The sequence below is a fragment of the Patagioenas fasciata genome, chromosome 4 (assembly GCF_037038585.1).
Source record: "Patagioenas fasciata isolate bPatFas1 chromosome 4, bPatFas1.hap1, whole genome shotgun sequence".
NCBI classification, from domain to species: Eukaryota; Metazoa; Chordata; class Aves; order Columbiformes; family Columbidae; genus Patagioenas; species Patagioenas fasciata.
The window spans coordinates 22,048,924-22,067,802 of NC_092523.1; the positions used below are offsets into that span (position 1 = coordinate 22,048,924).

The window sequence follows — 18,879 nt, forward strand, 5'->3', positions numbered from 1 at the left end:
GGCAAAATAACATTTACACCACCAAGCGGTTTAATGGCATTTATTTTGATTAAAATGCACAACATTTTCTTCTTCACTCATCTGTTTAAGATCTACATGAATGCTTTAAACATCATTCACTCACTAGGTGCCTAATGCAAAGCTTATTTAGTCAAAGTACTTCCATTGACTTCTGTGTGTTTTGGATTAGGTTCTATATCCTTCCCCATCCACCAGCTGTTGCAGGCTTCCAGTTTTATCACAGTATTAGACTGCTTTTCTCTTTTTCCCATGATCTTAAAAGGCAAAGGAAGAGGTATACTTTGGTTTGCCCTGTCTGTTCTTTAATGTGCTTAGATTGCAGCTATTTCCTGCTGAGCCCTGGATGAGGTTTAGTTTGTTGAAGAGTAACTTTTTAATCATCTCACAGAATGAATGAACTGGAAGATATGTGAGGCTTCTATCAGAAGATGAAAAATGTGGAAACTTATCAGTACTTCTCTTCCTCCAAATATATTATAGGTCATAAAAACCCACTCTGTAGAGTACCTATTACTCTTACAAAGGAAGCTAAAAATGTAATTATGCAAAGGATGATCACCAAGAAACTTTGCAAAACAGTTAAAACATGCATAGAAGTATGGCTGCTTGTGCATAGCAAAAAGTGCAAGAGAGGCAGCAGGAGAAAAAATTATTTCAAAAACACGCTACATAACCTCCACAGAAAGGATGACTACAAGCCCTTCACTCTTATTTTTGAGAATTAAGGTAGCAGTGAAAAACATTTCAGAAGCGACGCTGATCAGGCTTGTATCAGTGTATAGATCAGTGCTTAACAGACTAAAATATATTGGGCTACTGGATAGACTTGGCTTTACTTTGTTTCCTGTTGCAGCTTACAGGATTGTTTCGGGATGATATAAGCAGGGTCTTCCCCAGCCTCCAATTCTCATTTTGGCTAAATACCAAAGCTTTTCACTGGGCTTGTGCAGCATGGGCATGGATATATATGTTTATGTTTTAATCTTGGTCAGGGAAAGGTGCAAGTGACTTCACTTCTTCACACTTGCTTTCTCTTGCTCACCATTAAGAATGGATGGTGGTAGGTGAATCTTCCTTACTTTTTTTTTTTTTTTCAATGAATAGTCATGCCTCTGTTAAGGTCAAACAAAAGATTAAGGAAGAAATTGTATGTTTCTACACAATACAGCTAAATAGGGTTATAACAATATGACGTCTAAGGGTTTTAATGTTGCACTTTTCATATTAAAAGAAATGGCAAGTCTAACATTTTTAAATACCTAGTAAAGAAGTTTTGATCGTTGCAGAACAAGGCCAAATAGACTGTCCAATAAGCAATCAATACTTTGGTCCTATACTAAATTACTTTCCTTGCCACCATATTTATTTATTTAATTTATAATAACTGTGTATTTATATGACCCTTATTTCAGCTGGAAAGCAATGATTATTTTTGATGAAGTAGGCAGAAACATTAAAGCTCCCAAATAAGTAAGTAAGTATATGTGTAGACTTAAAAATTACATGTTGAGTATAGCCAATACCATATATTGGCATTAAATTACAGAAGGGAATAGAGCACCACAGAATTCAATTATCCATAACAGCATTTGAATTTTAATACCAAAGGTTCATCTACTCAACAGGCAGCTGAACAGTAGATTCGTTAAGACATGCCAGATCTTTTATGGTATCCTGAATTATATTAATAATAAATTAAAGCTGTACAGGGTACACTAGGAATATCAGAAAGAAAAGATTTTATGATCTGGTGATTCTCATTTAAAAATTAAGGAAAACTTTAACTCACAACAAAGGTATCTGCAGCATCAAAGAAAAAAAGAAGTAGAGCATTGAACTGAAAAATAATATTAAATTGGGAAGCCTTGAAGCCTTCAAAAGTGTATAGAGGTTAAATGGTTTTAACAAATCTGTAAACTCAGTTCTGTATATAAAGGATAGCTGACAGAAATAAGTGGGAACAGAAGCTAAGAATAACTGTATTTCAATATATCTATCTTAGTTTAGTGTATTTTACTACTATCCATCAAATTTCATGGTACAAGACTTTCCTTGGTATTTATAGTTCTCTGGAACACAAACTTATTTTAAACTCTCTTCATAATGAGTTTCTTTGACTTTCCAGAAGTCCATCAAATAAAGTGCAAATAATTGCCATTTATTCAAAGACAAATATTGAGGAGAATCCAAAATATATTAAACAGACTATAGAAGTGCAAAACTGTGGTCTGATAAACTTAATCCAGTTAACACCCACTTGACAGTGGCTTGCTGGCTGACCAAAAAGGTCATTGCACCTCGTTTTATCTCATATGGATAATTTACAAAGCACTTTGAGACCTTCAGTGGACTCACTATTGATAAAAAGCTTGGAAACTTTATATAAAAAAATCCTACATAATTTCCAAAAGTAACTGTGATGTTCTTTGCTAATGAATCCAAATGCATATCAGCTGTACCCATTCAATATTTTCAGTGACAATGAACACATTTTTCTTTCTTTGTCAGTGCTCCCTGGTTCTCATACATTCAATTTAAATTAAATGCAGTTTTAATTATTTCCCTTGAATGTCTCATTGTATCCCTTTATGTAGAATATATACTAATGAGGAATAATTTCCCTCTATTTTTGATAGTGATTAATCAAAAATCACTTTAATGTTGTTTTGTTGTTCTTGTTTTCTTTAGTTTAATTTACATTTAGAGAAACTGAACAATAATTAAAAAATAAATCTATAAAATAATGGGGCTCAGTGCAACTATCATTTACATCTCTGCAAATCCAGGAGAGCCAGTAGTTGCATGTGAAGCATAAATCTAATCAAAATATGCCTTCCCTCATGAAAATTCATATGTTTTTTTAAGACCTTTCATCAATCTTTCCTTCTGATTTTAAGCATAATATGTCTGTCATTTCTGCATTATTTTGAATGGTTAGATTTTTTTTAATCAACATCTGGAAAAAAAACACACCGCTCTGTAAAAGACCTTTCATAACAGATTTTATAGAATAATGTCATTAAAAACAAACGAACAAAAAACCAACCAACCAACCAAAAAACACCAGGAAAAAAAAAAAAACACAATCCTTCTCATTTGTAAAGAGTATGTATACACTGCAAAAAATCCTAGTAAACAGAACACAACCACTTTTGCTAAATATTACTTTTCATCAGTCTTTATAAATGTGATAACTCAAAAATGCTGATAGAATCATACCTATGCAAGAACCTTTTATTTTGAACTGACACCAAATATTACTTTAAGAATGAGCAATTATAATCCTGTAAAATCTAACCACTGTTACCCAATACAGATTATTTTTGCTCTCTCAGTAACTTTTATGGTGCATTATCTAACTCAAAATTCTCACAGAGAGTAAAAGAGGGAGGATTTAAACAAAGTGACTGGTTCCATACTTAGCTAGTATTCGGTTATTATAAACAAGCACAGATGCAGTTGTTATCTGCTTAAAAGTAAATCTGCGGTTTCCTTATTTAAACTCCTGAGTTTTAATGTCCATCAGAAAGGCTGTTGCTGCAATGAATAATTTAATCACTTCTGCCTGTTACATGCTACTACACAGCAGGCATATTTGCAAAGCTGTGAAAGACACCGGGCAAGTGTCAGCACTCCCTGTAATTCAGCCGGCCTCCCAGTATATTCGCTACAACGAACTAAGGAAGCTCTGAAGCGGCCGGGGGCAGACTGTGGTAGGGAAGGGAGGTGAAGAGATTACAACAGAATTGCACCACATCAGCAAGACACTTTAGAAAGATGAAAGGTCAACGCAGGTTTAGTGCTGTTGTGGTGTCATTTCATTTGTTTGTCCCTTGGTGGAGTTCTTGAGTTAGTTTCTCTCTTCCATCAAATGGCTTTAACTGCTTTACATGGGGGTTGTGTCCTTGTTTTTTCCTCTGCTTTCGAATTTGCTGTCATGTTTACTGTATTTAACCTTTATCTCGTATTATTATGAATATGTTACTTGCAAGCCCACCCTATTTTATTTTCCTTCGGAAGCTTCTTCTTCATTTGTGTGAGCGCAAATAATAATAGATAATGTATATTTGTTAGTGTATAGAGTGGTATAGGTACGTAAATAATCTGTCTCTCTTTAATCCGAGATGGATTCCCACTGCAGATCAATTTTTCAGTTAGAGCCACCGACATTCCTGAACTGCGAAAAACAAATTGTTGTGGGCTGAAAGCGCAAACTGCGGACGTGAGTTCGGACGCCGGCGGCAGAAACCGGGGTCCACCAAGAAATGCAGATAAACTAGCCATTAATTGCATCTGCATATTTTAACGAGGACCTCTGTCTTTTCAGTCAGCAGCTACAACAATGACAACAAAACCTCGCTGCAGAGCATCGGAAAGGGAGTTTCGAGGAGGATGCAGAGTAGCTGGGGAAGCTCCCAGGCTGCTTTAGGATTTCCCCACGTACAGCAGGCTGCGAATGTCAGGAAGACGGATTCCTTCCCACACGCAAGATGCCACCTCGGTGGCCTTATCAGATGTTCCCTTTAAGGACACGAGCTCTTATTTCCCCTCCGTATATCTCCAGCATCTCGGGCTATTTTATTTATTACAGCCGATTACATTTGTGATCCCGCTTCCCACTTGATCTCACCAGATCGGGAGGACAAATGCGGTGCCGTGTCTGAGCGCGTGTGGGCGTCTATGTGCATCTGAGAGAGGGAGGGAGACGGGGGATGGAGGGAGGTGGATTGGAGTTACGCTGCTCAACAGATATCACCAAGAGGGCCAAACCTCCCCCGCCTGAAACAGCTGGGCTTGGTCCTACCGACACCCAAACAGCTGTCCCCGCACTGACCGCGGGACCGAGAGTCCGGGGTGGCGGCAAGACGGGGCGGGGGTGATTCCCCTCTCCCCCCGCACGAACGAGCGAGATGCGGAGAGGGGGGACACAGGCAGCACAGCCCCTTTCCCCCTCCCGGCAGCCAGGGCACGTGGACCGGGAGCCGCGCTGCCATCCACCATGCAGCGCACGTCGGGCCGATTTCCCACGCCGGCCGCCTGTCCTGGGGGAGGAAAGGAGGAGGGGGAGGAAGGGGGAGTGATGGGGGAGGGGAGAGGAGGGGGACACGCCGTTACCTCTGCTCCGAAAGAGGAAACAATCCACTGTCAAGGACGCAGCGTTCCCGAGCAGGAAAGACATTGCACATTTAGAGAGATCGCATGTGAAGACACCGAAAAAAAAAAAAAAAGAAGAAGAAGAAAAAAAGGGAGGAGGGCCGGGGGGCGCAAGCCGCATGTGAAAGGCATAGTGTGTGTAAGAGAGGCCAGCGAGGGTAGGAAGGGAAAGGGGGAGCGATTGCACATGGCAAGAGAAAGAAATCACTCATTCACTTGAAAGAGGCTCTCGCAAAGCAGACCGTAGTAGGAGTAGACATGGGAGACAACGGGGAAGGAGACACAGAAAAGAGGCGAGGTGCCCATGCCGTGCAACAGCCCAGAATCCTATTAAAGTTTATGGCGGGGAGGTTAAAAGCCCTTTCATCCCACCCCTCTCCTGGCGAATACATTAAGTTTCCTGGCTGCGTTTAAAAGCACAAAGGGCAGGGAACAGGGGGAGCTTCGGGTTGCAATTGCATGGCTAGTACAGGGAGCCAGTGCAATGCGGTATGCTGGTATTTCTACGTAGTGGTATGTCTGGATCTTACACTGTGGGCAAAATTTCCTCCTCTCGGTGCTCCAGAACAGCAAGGGGGAATTTTGATAAATTCAAGTTGCTTGGCAAATATAATAGGGATTTGGTATTAATCCTACTTAACCCGCTGCGAAGATGCTGAGCTCCCGAGCCCCCCTCCTCCGTCCGGGACTGCGGCTGTGAACACTGAGTCTGCGCCGAGCTGGGCTTTCTCGCTGATGCTGCAGATATAAAGCCGAGTGTCTCCAGTATCGGCGGGGGAGGGTTTTCGTGTTCTGGGGAGGCAATGGGAGCTACCGGGGCCGGGCCAGGGCCGTATCCACCGCCGGAGGAGCAGCCCTGCAGTCCCCCGGGGAGAGCAGCAATCACTCACTCACTCCCCAGCACCGATTCCACGCGGCGCGACGCTGCCTCTCTGTGCCTCCGGACTCCCCAGGGAAAGAGGTGGCAACCTTCCCTCCCTCCCACATTCACTCACCGCCCTAAATGACAAAGACACACTGTGACTGTTGCTTTGAACCACCTCAACATTTCCGGCCGCTTTTCTTTCAAATATGTCATCGCGATGAAAGAGAGGCATTTCACTACATTCTTCTGCATGCGACTCTGTTCAAAATGACCATTTAAAAGGAGGAATGCACACACGCACACACAGAACGGGCAATAACTTGTTTTCCCACATGTGTTCACAGGGGGAAAGAAAGCAGCTGGATTCCTGCCTCCCCCTCGCTGCGTGCACACAAACACGCTGGTTCTCTTCCCACTGGCTGCCCCATGCTCACCCAGGTCCTCCTTCTTCTGACAGTCTCCCTTTTTTTCCCCCTGGGATCCGAATGGAAAGGACATGTACAGGAGCCAGGCATCACCCAGGGCGCAGAGACAGGGGCAAGCAAACGCCATAGGCGGTTAAATGGCACAAAGTCAAAAGAAGGAGCGAACGCTAGAATAAACAAAGTTGAGCCGAGGGCTTTAACGCTGAAGTTTATTTCCCACTTACCCAGGTAGGTGACGCTACATTTTAGCAATCATCGAAGCAGCAAGTCTCTGTTCAGAAATAAATCTGTTACTTCTTGCATGTATTCATTCTACTAACCCTCTCATCCCCTGCCTGATCATCTTCTCCGAGGCTTTTTTTTTTTTTTTCTCCTAGGAAACCCACAAACATGCTGAAAAGACACATTCAATTCATGGTAATAGCAAGAACATGAACACAAAGACGAAAGGGCTCAAACAGCACTGGGGAACAGGACGAAAGTCTGAGATCTATGGCAGTCCCCCTTCCTTCCTCGAGTTTTGTGCAGTTACAGGGACTGCAGCTATTTCACAAAAGCACCGACACGACAGGGAAGGTGGGAATCTGTGCAAAACGAGTTTTCTTACCAGTGCGATTCGGCAAAACGCAGAGCCCCGAACGTGCACTAGCTCTGCCTAAAAGAAAGGCGAATAAATATTAGCTTTAAAAATCGTTGCTCGCTTTACAGTCTTCGGCGGAAGTGGGGAGAGAAAGGATAGGAGAGAATCACTACAGATCACGGATTTGAGAAGGCAACAGCGGCAACACTCGGGTGTGTAATGAGGATCGGTTTTGAGGACTGAACTGGTGTTTTGTGATGAGCAGCTATCCCACTTGCAGCACTAGCAGCAGCAGAGACAGAGGGTAAGGCTGGGCTTTCTGGAGTGCAGCGCTTGACTCGTGCTCCCTCCTCCTCCTCCCCCCTCCCTCCCTCTCTCACTCTCGCTCGCTCTCTCTTCGCTCTCCCTCTTTCTCTCTCTCCCTCTCTCTTTCTGTGTGTATGTAGCGCAGGCGGCTCTGGTGCTGCAGCTTCAGGGAAGAGCTACTGAGAGAGGTTTCAGCAGCTCCCACCACTTTGGGCAAACTTGCCGGTTTCTGCTGCTTTTTTTTTTTTTTTTTTCCTTCCGAGTGGGAAGCTTCTCAGTTGCCATTCAACATTTTAAAGCACAAGCCGCTCTGCCGTGAAAGCGCCTGAGCCACACTTCTCTGAAAGACACAGGAGGGAATACACAATTGCAGATTTCACCCACTGTGGCGGTGCAGATCACAGGAAACAACTGACTGATATAATTTTATTTGCAAATAGAACTCCGTAATTTTTTTTTTTTTTAATCGCGTCGTGGATCTTTTCCCCTCCCCTTTGCCATTCCGCTTATATGGATGTAATTCAGAATCTGTGTTAATTCACGTGGGGGATCCAGTTACATCTTGTTCCGCTCCGGGTATATTTACGAGAGACCAATAATCGCCTTTGGACCCATAGTTTTGTTGCTAACCTTTGAACTGAAAGGATCAAGTTCAGATCTGGTTACCTGCATTGGGACGGGAAGGAAGAGGAGACAGAGAGACAGACTGCAATCTCATTTGCGAATCGCTCTCAGTGCTGCAGATCCAGATTGCTACAACACATGCAGTGCAAATGCAGGTAAGGCACACACACAAACTGCGGATGCAAACCAAACTTGGGACTGTTGTGTGTGTATGTTCGTGTCTACAGCCTTGCAAATTCTGGGCATACGGCTTCCGCAGTTTCTGTATCGTTGCTTTGTGACTAATGACCTTGCGCAGAGTTGTTAAAAAAAAATCCGCTCCGGAGAAAGAGCTGAACATTTTAAGCGATCTCTGAAGATGGATTTGGGTGCTTTTTTGCCAACCAAAAGGGATATTCTGTGGACTGCTCTGTAATACACGGGGTTCTTCTCCTATCAGCTGTGCAGATACCAACATTATTGGGATTTTTATTTTTTATTTACTTTTTTTTTTTTTTTTTTTTTTTAAGTAACCGCGTATTGCTAAGAGGATTTGGAGTTTTCTCGGACACAAGCCCTTTGAATAAAGAGAATCACATTTTTTTTTCTGTGTGTGCAGAGAGGGGGAAGAATAAAGCTAATGCCTTGGTCGTAAACGGCTGAGAGAGAGAGAGAGAGAAAGAGAGAGGAGAGAGTGTGTGAATCGTAGTTAACTCTAGTGTCGAAGACGACGACCTGGGGGGCTTCGAATCGCATAGTGCTGCTCCTGCTTTTATTGCAAACCTTGCAAAGTGATTACAGTAAAATCAGAGAGGAGGAGGAGAAGAGGGAGGAGGAGGAAAAACCCATCCTCTCTACCGAGATGAATCTTTAAAAAGCAAAATACACTGTCCCGTGAACTGTAAGTATATCGCAACTGGGAGGCAGGGAAAGCAGCAGAGGAGCCAGCAGCAGGGTTTTGACCACCAATTGCGCCAGCCATGAGACAATAAGTTTCCAGGAACAGAAGGATTTTATAATTGATCACCCGGAAGCTCAGCCGCTCTGTTGGCTTATCAGGAGAGTTTATTTGGGGGCAGGTGGGAGTGAGAGGAGGGGGGGTTTCGGTGCCAGTAAAATGAGGAAGATGCGGACTCTCCTTGGCTTTGTGCATTGCTGCTGCTGCTGCTGCTTCTTGCTCCTCCTGCCTCCTCCGCTCTGGGTGAGCCTGGCAGCGGCCAAGCAGCTTCTGAGGTACAGGCTGGCCGAGGAAGGACCCGCCGACATCCGCATCGGCAACGTGGCTTCCGACCTGGGAATCGTGACGGGCTCCGGAGAGGTGACATTCAGCCTGGAATCGGGCTCTGACTATCTGAAGATCGATAACATGACCGGGGAGCTGAGCACCACAGAGCGGCGCATCGACCGCGAGAAGCTGCCGCAGTGCCAGATGATCTTCGACGAGAACGAGTGCTTCCTGGACTTCGAGGTGTCGGTCATCGGCCCCTCGCAGAGCTGGGTGGACCTTTTCGAGGGCCGGGTCATCATCCTGGACATCAACGACAACACCCCCACCTTCCCTTCCCCTGTCCTCACGCTTACCGTGGAGGAAAACCGGCCTGTGGGGACCCTCTACCTACTCCCCACAGCCACCGACAGGGACTTCGGCCGCAATGGCATCGAGCGCTACGAACTGCTGCAGGAACCTGGCGGGGACGGCGGCCGTCGCTCTGGCGGGGGCGCCGGGGGGGGTTCGGCCTCGGGGGCTTCTGAGAGCGCCCTCTACCCCGGCGGCAGCAAGCGGCGACAAGAGGCGGACGCGGCGGCCCGCAGCAGCGTCTTCGAGCTGCAGGTGGCCGACACCCTCGACGGGGAGAAGCAGCCGCAGCTGATCGTCAAGGGAGCGCTGGATCGGGAGCAGCGGGACTCCTACGAGCTCAGCCTCCGTGTACGGGACGGCGGCGACCCGGCGCGGTCCTCACAGGCTATCCTGAGAGTGCTAATTACCGACGTGAATGACAACAGCCCCCGCTTCGAGAAGAGTGTCTATGAGGCAGATCTGGCAGAGAACAGCAGCCCCGGGACCCCCATCCTGCAGCTGCGAGCCGCCGACCTGGACGTGGGGGTGAACGGGCAGATCGAATACGTCTTCGGGGCGGCCACTGAGTCTGTCAGGCGCCTGCTGCGGCTGGACGAGACCTCTGGCTGGCTCAGCGTCTTGCACCGCATCGACCGTGAAGAGGTGAACCAGCTTCGCTTCACTGTCATGGCCCGAGATCGGGGCCAGCCCCCCAAGACAGACAAGGCCACGGTCGTGCTGAACATCCGTGATGAGAACGACAACGTGCCTACCATTGACATCCGGAAAATTGGACGCATCCCGCTCCGGGATGGGGTGGCTAGTGTGGCTGAGGATGTGCTGGTGGATACCCCAATTGCCCTGGTGCAGGTTTCAGACCGGGACCAAGGTGAAAATGGTGTGGTGACCTGCACCGTGGTGGGAGATGTGCCCTTCCAGCTTAAGCCAGCCAGTGAGGGCGAAGGGGAGCCGCAGAACAAGCGCAAGTATTTCCTGCACACCTCGGCCCCTCTGGACTACGAGGCTGTACGTGACTACAATGTGGTGATTGTGGCTGTGGACTCGGGCAGCCCCAGCTTGTCCAGCAACAACTCCTTGCTGGTGCGGGTTGGAGACACTAACGACAACCCTCCCGTGTTCAGTCAGGCTGTGCTGGAGGTGTCCTTCCCAGAGAACAACTTGCCTGGTGAGAGGGTAGCCACAGTGGTTGCCACAGATGCAGACAGTGGCAAGAATGCTGAGATCACCTACTCCCTGGAGGCCTCGCCCCTCTCCTCTGAGGCTCCGGGTGGCATCTTCAGCATTGACCCTGACTCTGGGGATGTGTCGGTATTGGCGGTACTGGACCGTGAGCAACGTGACACCTACGAATTCCAGGTGACGGCCCGGGACAAGGGGGTGCCATCACTACAGGGTTCCACCACTGTAGTGGTGCGGGTGGCAGATCGCAATGACAATGAGCCACGCTTCATGCAGGACGTGTTCACTTTCTATGTGAAAGAGAACCTACAGCCCAACAGTCCTGTGGGCATGGTGACTGTGATGGACTTCGACAAGGGCCGCAATGCAGAACTCAGCCTCTCCATCCAGCCCAGTGACCATGACCAGGCAGCCAGCATCTTCTCCATTGAGAATGACACTGGAACCATTTTCTCCACTGTCTCTTTTGACCGAGAACAGCAGACCAGTTACACTTTTAAAGTGAAGGCAGTGGATGGAGGTGAGCCGCCACGCTCTGCCACCGCCACTGTGTCCCTCTTTGTGATGGATGAGAATGACAATGCACCTACAGTCACCTTCCCCAGCAACAGCTCCTACACTGTGCTGCCACCCTCTAGCAACATGCGCACTGTGGTGGCCACAGTGGTTGCCACCGATGCTGACACTGGTCTCAATGCTGACCTCAACTACAGCATAGTCGGGGGCAACCCCTTCAAACTCTTTGAGATAGACCCAGCCAGTGGTGTGGTGTCACTAGTGGGCAAGCTGGCCCCCAAGCACTACGGCCTGCACCGTCTTGTGGTGCAGGTGAACGACAGTGGGCAGCCGCCCCAGTCCACCACTGCCCTGCTCCACGTCTTCGTCAACGAGAGCCTGTCTAATGCCACAGTGGTGGAAAGCCAGGTGGCCCGCAGCCTCCACATACCCCTTGCCCAAGATATTGCTGGTGACCCCAGCTATGAGCTGAGCAAACAGCGGCTTAGCATAGTCATCGGTGTGGTGGCAGGCATCATGACTGTCATCCTCCTCATCCTGGTGGTGGTCATGGCTCGCTACTGCCGCTCCAAGGGCAAACATGGCTACGAAGCCGGCAAGAAGGACCATGAGGATTTCTTCACCCCACAGCAGCATGACAAGGCTAAGAAGCCCAAAAAGGACAAGAAAGGAAAGAAGGGCAAGCAGCCCCTCTACAGCAGCATCGTCACCGTCGAGGCTTCCAAGCCCAATGGGCAGCGCTATGACAGTGTCAATGAGAAGCTCTCGGACAGCCCTGGTATGGGGCGATACCGCTCAGTCAATGGTGGCCCTGGCAGCCCTGACCTCGCCAGGCACTACAAGTCGAGCTCGCCGCTGCCCACCGTCCAGCTGCACCCACAGTCCCCCACGGCCGGCAAAAAGCACCAGGCAGTGCAGGACCTGCCCCCGGCCAACACCTTCGTGGGCGCCGGTGACAACATCTCTATCGGGTCGGATCACTGCTCCGAATACAGCTGCCAGGCCAGCAACAAGTACAGCAAACAGGTAAGAGCGCTGCGCCCCGGGCTGTCGCGGTCTGCCCACCCCCCCGCGCAGCCCTCGACACGCACGTATACACACGTACACACACACACACCCCGGGTGAGAGAGCGGAGCTGCCCGCCTCCCCCCTCCTCCCACACTGGCACAAGCAGACACGACCGTCAGGTTCAATGACCCGTTCAGCCTGGTATCCCCGTCACCCTCCCCTCCGCAGGCAGCCAGGTGCCCGAACCAACACACAGCACGCAGAAGAAAAAGTCAGAGATCTTTATGATTATTATAATTCCCTCCATTTTTCAGACCCGGCAGCCAACCAGCCCATCCGTGCAGTCGCACCGACGGGGGCGCCGGTGGGATCTCCCCGCCGCGCCGGCAGGCGCGGTGCCCCCCCCGCAGGCGCAGCGGCAGCCGGCTGCGAGGGCGGGGGGCGGGTCGAGGCCGCGGTCGTTAGCTGTAGGACAGCCTTAGATGCCTTTATCAGCCGACCGCCCGAAGGCCAATCCTGGCGGGTGTGGAGGGGTCAGAGACCCTGACTCAGTGAAGCCTTGTTCCCTCATCCGCCGTCTTTATCGTCCTCCCCCGGCCCCGCTTTCGGCGGCCGATTCCGCTCGCAGCGGGCGTTTCCCCCACCTTGGAGGCAGGGAGCTCTGGCTGAGGAGGAAAGTTTCGCCTCGGTCTCCAGGTATTTTGGTCAAGGGGGTTGCTGTCTGCCTGTCGCTTCCTAAGGCTCTCGGTGAGAGTGGATTTGCAGCCGCCGAGCTGAAGCGTTAATGGCTGTAATTACTAGGTCATTCATTAGGACCAACATGCTTAAATAATCTACAGTGCCTGTCTGCAGTCTAATTTACAACACAGAGATTGCTCTCACGGCAGCAGTTGCTCTGAATACACGTAAATGTTAGTGAGCTTAGAATCCGACCCCAGTATGTTGTGTCTTTTTTTTTTTTTTTCTTTTTTCTGTCTTTTTTTTTTTTTTTTCCCCTTCTATTGTATATCCCATGAAATTCATCACTTCAAGCTGTGAGACCCTAATTTGAGAGCCCAGCTGCCTCATAGCTCAGTCTATAGAGAGTGTGACTGCTGTGAGACCTCCGAGAGCGAGGTGTGCTTTCAGAGAGTCTCAAGTGACTGGCTCTCATCTCGGCTCTGTTGACGAAGGCCGGTTCAGTGAAGCTTCGATAGCGTAAAGCAGGTGATGGTAGGGACTTCTTTACAGTCCTTGAAATAAAATAGGGATTGAACAGAGGAGAATCAAGTTCCTCAGTGAAAGCATCTTTTTTGTTTTATAAGACACATATGTAGCCTGAACAGAGATCCTTTTTCTTTGTGGGAGTGCTTTTTGGGTGATAGTAAAATGAGATACTTAACACCCGATGATTTCCATTCATCTTTCCGTGTAAGATAATATTCTGAATGTTTCCTTAACTACAGTGCGTGTTACACACGAATCTAGAGAGGAATTAATGCTGATTCATGTAAATATAGAGCCAAGTCTGGAACAGGGAAATTCTGACTAAATTGACAATAATTATGTATTTTTCAGCTTATTAACATGCAAATATGGTACACTATGACTTTTATTATACTTTGAAACGTCTGCTAGTCTACTACAACTGAAGTTTTACAAGGTGTTGCCAGTATTTGCATTCTACTAAAAAATACTTAAAATAGTGTAAAAGAAAATTAATTGCATGACCCACTCAGGCTTCCAGATGACAAAAAAAGCGTGATTGATGTACTATCTGTCAGTATTTTTGTATATGTTGTTATACAAGTGATACAAATTTACAGAACGTTTGACACAGTAGTTTCTGGGTGATACATTTCATTAACTCCCTCCTGGAGAGTACGTTACAGTTTCAGTTTGAAAATAGTCTGTATAAAATACAAAGTACTAAGAAAGTTCCTGAGCTTCCAGCTGCTAAGGTTTATTAAGCACATAGTAGATTATGCCGTTTTAGTGAACACTGGAATAACAAAGTAGCAGTGGAACATAAGTTAATCAGATACTACTTCTTGCTGCTGCAATTAATGTAAAATATGAATTATGAGATGTCAAAGTGTAATTTATTTTCAGTGTAAAAGTGTAGCAATGGTAAAGGATTGCAACATACAAATTACTATTCTACTTGATAAAAAACTTGTTTATGTTTATAATACAGAAATATCATTTTTGAAGGATATATTTTGATATAGAATATATTAGAAGATTTCTTAGTAGAAGAAAATGTCTTTATTATGCTTTTACTTGCAACAATCAAACCAAAAGAAGTACATGCTGAATTGCTCCATTATTTATCTAGTTTGTTACAAAACGTATTTATCAGTGTTGATAGTTTCCCTGTGCTAAATGTTTAGTTTGTTATGAAGGTTAGTTTACCTGAGTAGTTTATAGCTGATATTTCAATGCCTCATCTTTTTATTTTTAAACATGTAGAAAGTATTTGCACACTTGTAAAGCATGCATGTAAAGTAAGGAAAGTGTCCAAGAAAACAGTACAGGTAGTGCTAAATAACAGACTTCATAAGAGAGACCATCAGGCACAAAACTTGATACCAATTTTCTGTGGGTACTTGCCATCTTGTTGCTGAGTGACATTTATTTAGTTTTGTTCACGCTTTTGCATGATAGCGGGGACATTAAGACTTATTTGCATAAACAATATATAAGCTTTTCACATCTCAGACATTGACAGTGGAGCATTTCTCAGTTTGTCAGGCAAAACACTTGAGGATTTTTAGCACTCAAACCACGTGGAGCACGTTGTTTAGAGAGAAATGTGAAGCGGTTGCAGATGAAGGGTTCTGATGTGGTGTATATCAGATTGTTTCATAGTGCAGCTCTGTGTGTGAAACAGAACCAGTGACATATCGATGTGACCACGATGGGGAGACTAGCTGAAATCTCTAAGGCTGCCTTTATTTCCTCGTTGGCAGTTCCCTTTGTTCTAAGGAGACATTAGAAGGTGTATAAAGTTTTAGAATAAATGAGTGGACACAGCAGAATGTACCTGCTCTAAGTTACCGGGGATGAGAGTAATACTAATTTCCCATTAGTGTAATTAGAATCAGTAATTGATACTTTCATCTATCTACAATATAGCGGTCAGGAAATGAAGTCTCTACTTACATGACCAACTGGTATAACCCAGTGAATACAATTTGTTTTCATTCTGATTATTTGATACTTCATTTTTTAAGGTAAAGGCAACTTATTTCTTAAATAAGTTGCCAAATACATCTTGTTTGATATAGTACTGTACAGGAGACCTTCAGTGAAGAAAACTACAAACAATTGGCAGCTCTCTTCCTTCTTGACATCAGGTGTTTTATATAAAGTTTAAAATTAAATTCTCTATTCAGTAGACTTCTGATATTCCACTGTCACATTTTTAGAAGATCTTTCACAAGTTTGACTCCTACTCTTGTCTTATTTAGAATGGTATTCCTCTGAAATAATCTTTTAGCCTCCCCTTTACTAATTCTCTCCTATTCAATTAAAACACTAACATGTTACACAATAGCAAACAAATGTTTAAATCACTTAGTATTCCATAGGTCTTAATCACTTACCAAAAGTTAAAGCTGTACAGAAGTGTTTTGCTTAATGGAGATGAGTTTAAGCAAGTGTTTTTCTGAACCACAGCTTTAAAATCTGAACCCTTCAGGCGCTTCACATTGCTTGTGCGGAGACTGAATGCCTCTAAGCTCCAGCAAAGACAGCCAAAGATAAGGAATGCTCAGTGCCTGAGAGGAATTACTTAGCAGCTTGGAGAACTGCATCCTTAACCATAATTCTAATAATAGATTTTAATTGTAAATAATTGTTTATTTTCTCGTGTTAGTTTCAGATATATCTTTATATGCTATATTTTCCACTTCGTTTCACAGTGCAAAATATGAGCAGGTTTGTTTCACTGAAACTTTTAAACACATTTTTAACATTAGCGTGTTAACAAGCACTGCTTGAAGAACAGACCTCATAAACCCACATTGCAGTGGTGTTGTAGCTTTTTTGTCTTTTTTTTTTTTTTTTAGGAGATATTGGTCACCATCAGTAGAATTACCAAAACCAGTGCTGGAATTTCTAAGCAGCATTATTTCTCTGCCTGGGGGCATTGGCTTCCTAGCCAATTCTGTAATCATTTATGAATTATCCCTATGCCTTTTCTAATTGAAAATGTACAATTTCGTGAAGAAAAAGTTTTATCATACCAGAGTGTGCTGAAACACTAGTCAAAACTAGATGCATTTCCTGCAAAGTCTTATTTCCATTAAACTGAAATATATATAACTTAACATCTTAAAAAATTCTTTGTACAGTAGCCAGTTAGTTTGTTTCATAACATTTCAAACATTGATCCGTCTGTTGCAATGTTGAAACATTTTGACCAGTTGGTTAACATATATGCAGATTCTGTCTAGAAACTAAATGGGTCTGTTTCCTCATAAATATGCACATGTAACCAGCAGCCTTAATAGGACCTCAAATCCATTCATTAAGGGGGCAATCAGTTTAACCATGCAGGAAAGCATCATATTTTTCGTGCTTATGTACAGACATACGCACACACAGGCTTATCTCAAAGACTGCTTTTTATAATCACAAAGCAACTCTCAAGAATAAAGCTTTTCACAATTTTCAGCAAAGCAAATATTGTGCAGTATAATAATTGTAACAATAACAGTGTTATGGTACCACTATGTGCAATGTAGATAAATGGGAACATTGTCATTAAGTTCTTTCATATAGTTAACTTGAATGCTGTTTGGTGCAATTTTCTATTCTCAATTAGCATTATATTAAATACTTTACAATTAGTTTTTCAGTGTGACCCACTTTTGACCTTCAGTAACAAATTATGATGAAAGAGAGGCTAATTAAACATGAAATAGATGAATTGTTGATGCTTTAATTATCTTTAACATAAAGTGTTCCACTGATAAGTGTAGCCTTTATTTTTTTCCTCTTCAGTAAAATCATGTTGTACAGTGTGCAAATGACTAAGTTACCACTGAATCATTCTGCACTCCCAGGAGATGTACAGAGCCAAAAGAGACAGGATCTGAGTAAGGGAGGATTCATGCTCTGAATAAGTAAAGAACTGTACTATTATAGGCAAGGGGTAGCAAGAAACATCTTTAAAAGGCTAGGATCTAATTTATCAACTCAGACAGCTCTCTGGCATTATACATACCAATATGAACCTGGGTTTTAACTGTGGTTAGCAGTTTGCCTACTGCTGTGTCAGTCTTTTTACTATAGAAGTGTATTTCTGGGTGTGCTGCCGCTTCTTTCTCTTTTTTTTTTCTTTTTTTTTTTTTTTTTTTTTTAATATGTTTAGATGCATTATTTTCTAGTATTTGACATATTTGCTAGTTTAACCGACTGTCAGCAGTGTTTTGGAGAAACACCTGTTCTGCAGCTTCAGGTATCTTTTCCTTTAAGGATTTACTTTCAAAAGTTTTAGAAGATTCATGTAATCAGTGATCTGCTGGGCTACTTTAAGATGTAAAACTTATCAAATTGGTTTTGCATTAAGATAGAAAAGAAATTTAGTAGACTTCAGAAGTAGTTAGCATTGTGCTCCTGTGTCAATTATTATAACTAAGTCCTTTAGGACTCTTTGCTATATTTGCTGAACTTTTTAGCATCTAACTGCTAATCTTAACAGGACACATTAGTTTAATTTTCTTTCATTATATATACAGGAATTATTGATATAGACATACGAGCAATTCCATATAATATTTAGCAGGCTGGTTTTCTAAGTTTTCTAAGTAAGTCTCTTTCCAACAGATATTTAGAAACTGTGAAAGTTGCAAAGCAATTTCCTTTTTTTCAGTCTCAACCTGCAAGTAATAAGTTCAATGTAATTTATGCTCTACATTTCTCATTATTTTTTATTACGTTTTTAGGTGTTTTTATTTCACTGTGTGCTTAGGCAATGCTTTTTCTGTATTTTTCTTCCCTCATTTTTCTTTCCTAGAAGAGTAGATTTGTTGTCTGTCTGTTATCAAATCTTGGACTTTGTTAGCATATACTGTATGTTCATTTTAATCAATAATTAAACCAACAAAAAATAGCCCAAGAGTTACTATAGAGAATCAAAAGAAAGTTTATAATTTTTATAATTATTATTGTATATGAATTTGCATTATTTCAATTTTTGAATGAATATTGCAAAAGAAAACTTTGGCATTCATATAGATGTATGTCAAGTTTATTGACTGTGCAGTTTAATGAAAAGTGTTTTAGCAATGTGGACTGTGCAATTCAAGTTATTCTAACAGACTAGACTGCATGGCCCAGTAGCAGTATGAGGAGAACATTTAAAATACTGTTATTACAAAAATTTGAAATTAGTTTATTTCAGTTGATCTCACAACATCCAATCCTATCAAGTCTTACAAAATGCACATTGATAGATAAATAGTAAAAATGAAATTCACCTATATACTGTATCATCTCATGTTTTTTATTTGTATGAAGTTGCGCAGTTTGAAATTTTTAAACTTTAATTAGATGCAAGTAAAAATAATTTGTGTATCCAATATCTGACGAGAACAGCAGATGAGGTGAAATTATAGGGTCCCTTTGAGTTTTGACTTTTATGAAAAAAAAAGT

At 43.9% G+C, this 18,879-nt stretch overlaps 1 protein-coding gene across 5 annotated transcripts in view; it reads left to right on the forward strand.

Annotated features, from left to right (window-relative positions):
* The first annotated feature begins 6,200 nt into the window (after window positions 1–6,200).
* The window catches only part of PCDH7 (protocadherin 7), a 268,788-nt gene continuing 256,109 nt past the window's right edge, over window positions 6,201–18,879 (forward strand). The window contains exons 1-3 of one of the 5 annotated variants that reach the window (XM_071807386.1): window positions 6,201–6,693; window positions 6,843–8,130; window positions 8,485–12,254. In XM_071807386.1, the coding sequence (XP_071663487.1) occupies window positions 9,072–12,254 (3,183 nt within the window). In that variant the 5' untranslated portion in view covers window positions 6,201–6,693; window positions 6,843–8,130; window positions 8,485–9,071. Of the gene's footprint in view, window positions 8,131–8,484; window positions 12,255–18,879 lie in introns of all 5 variants that reach the window. The other 4 variants (XM_071807385.1, XM_071807384.1, XM_071807383.1 and 1 more) reach the window with 4 other exon arrangements.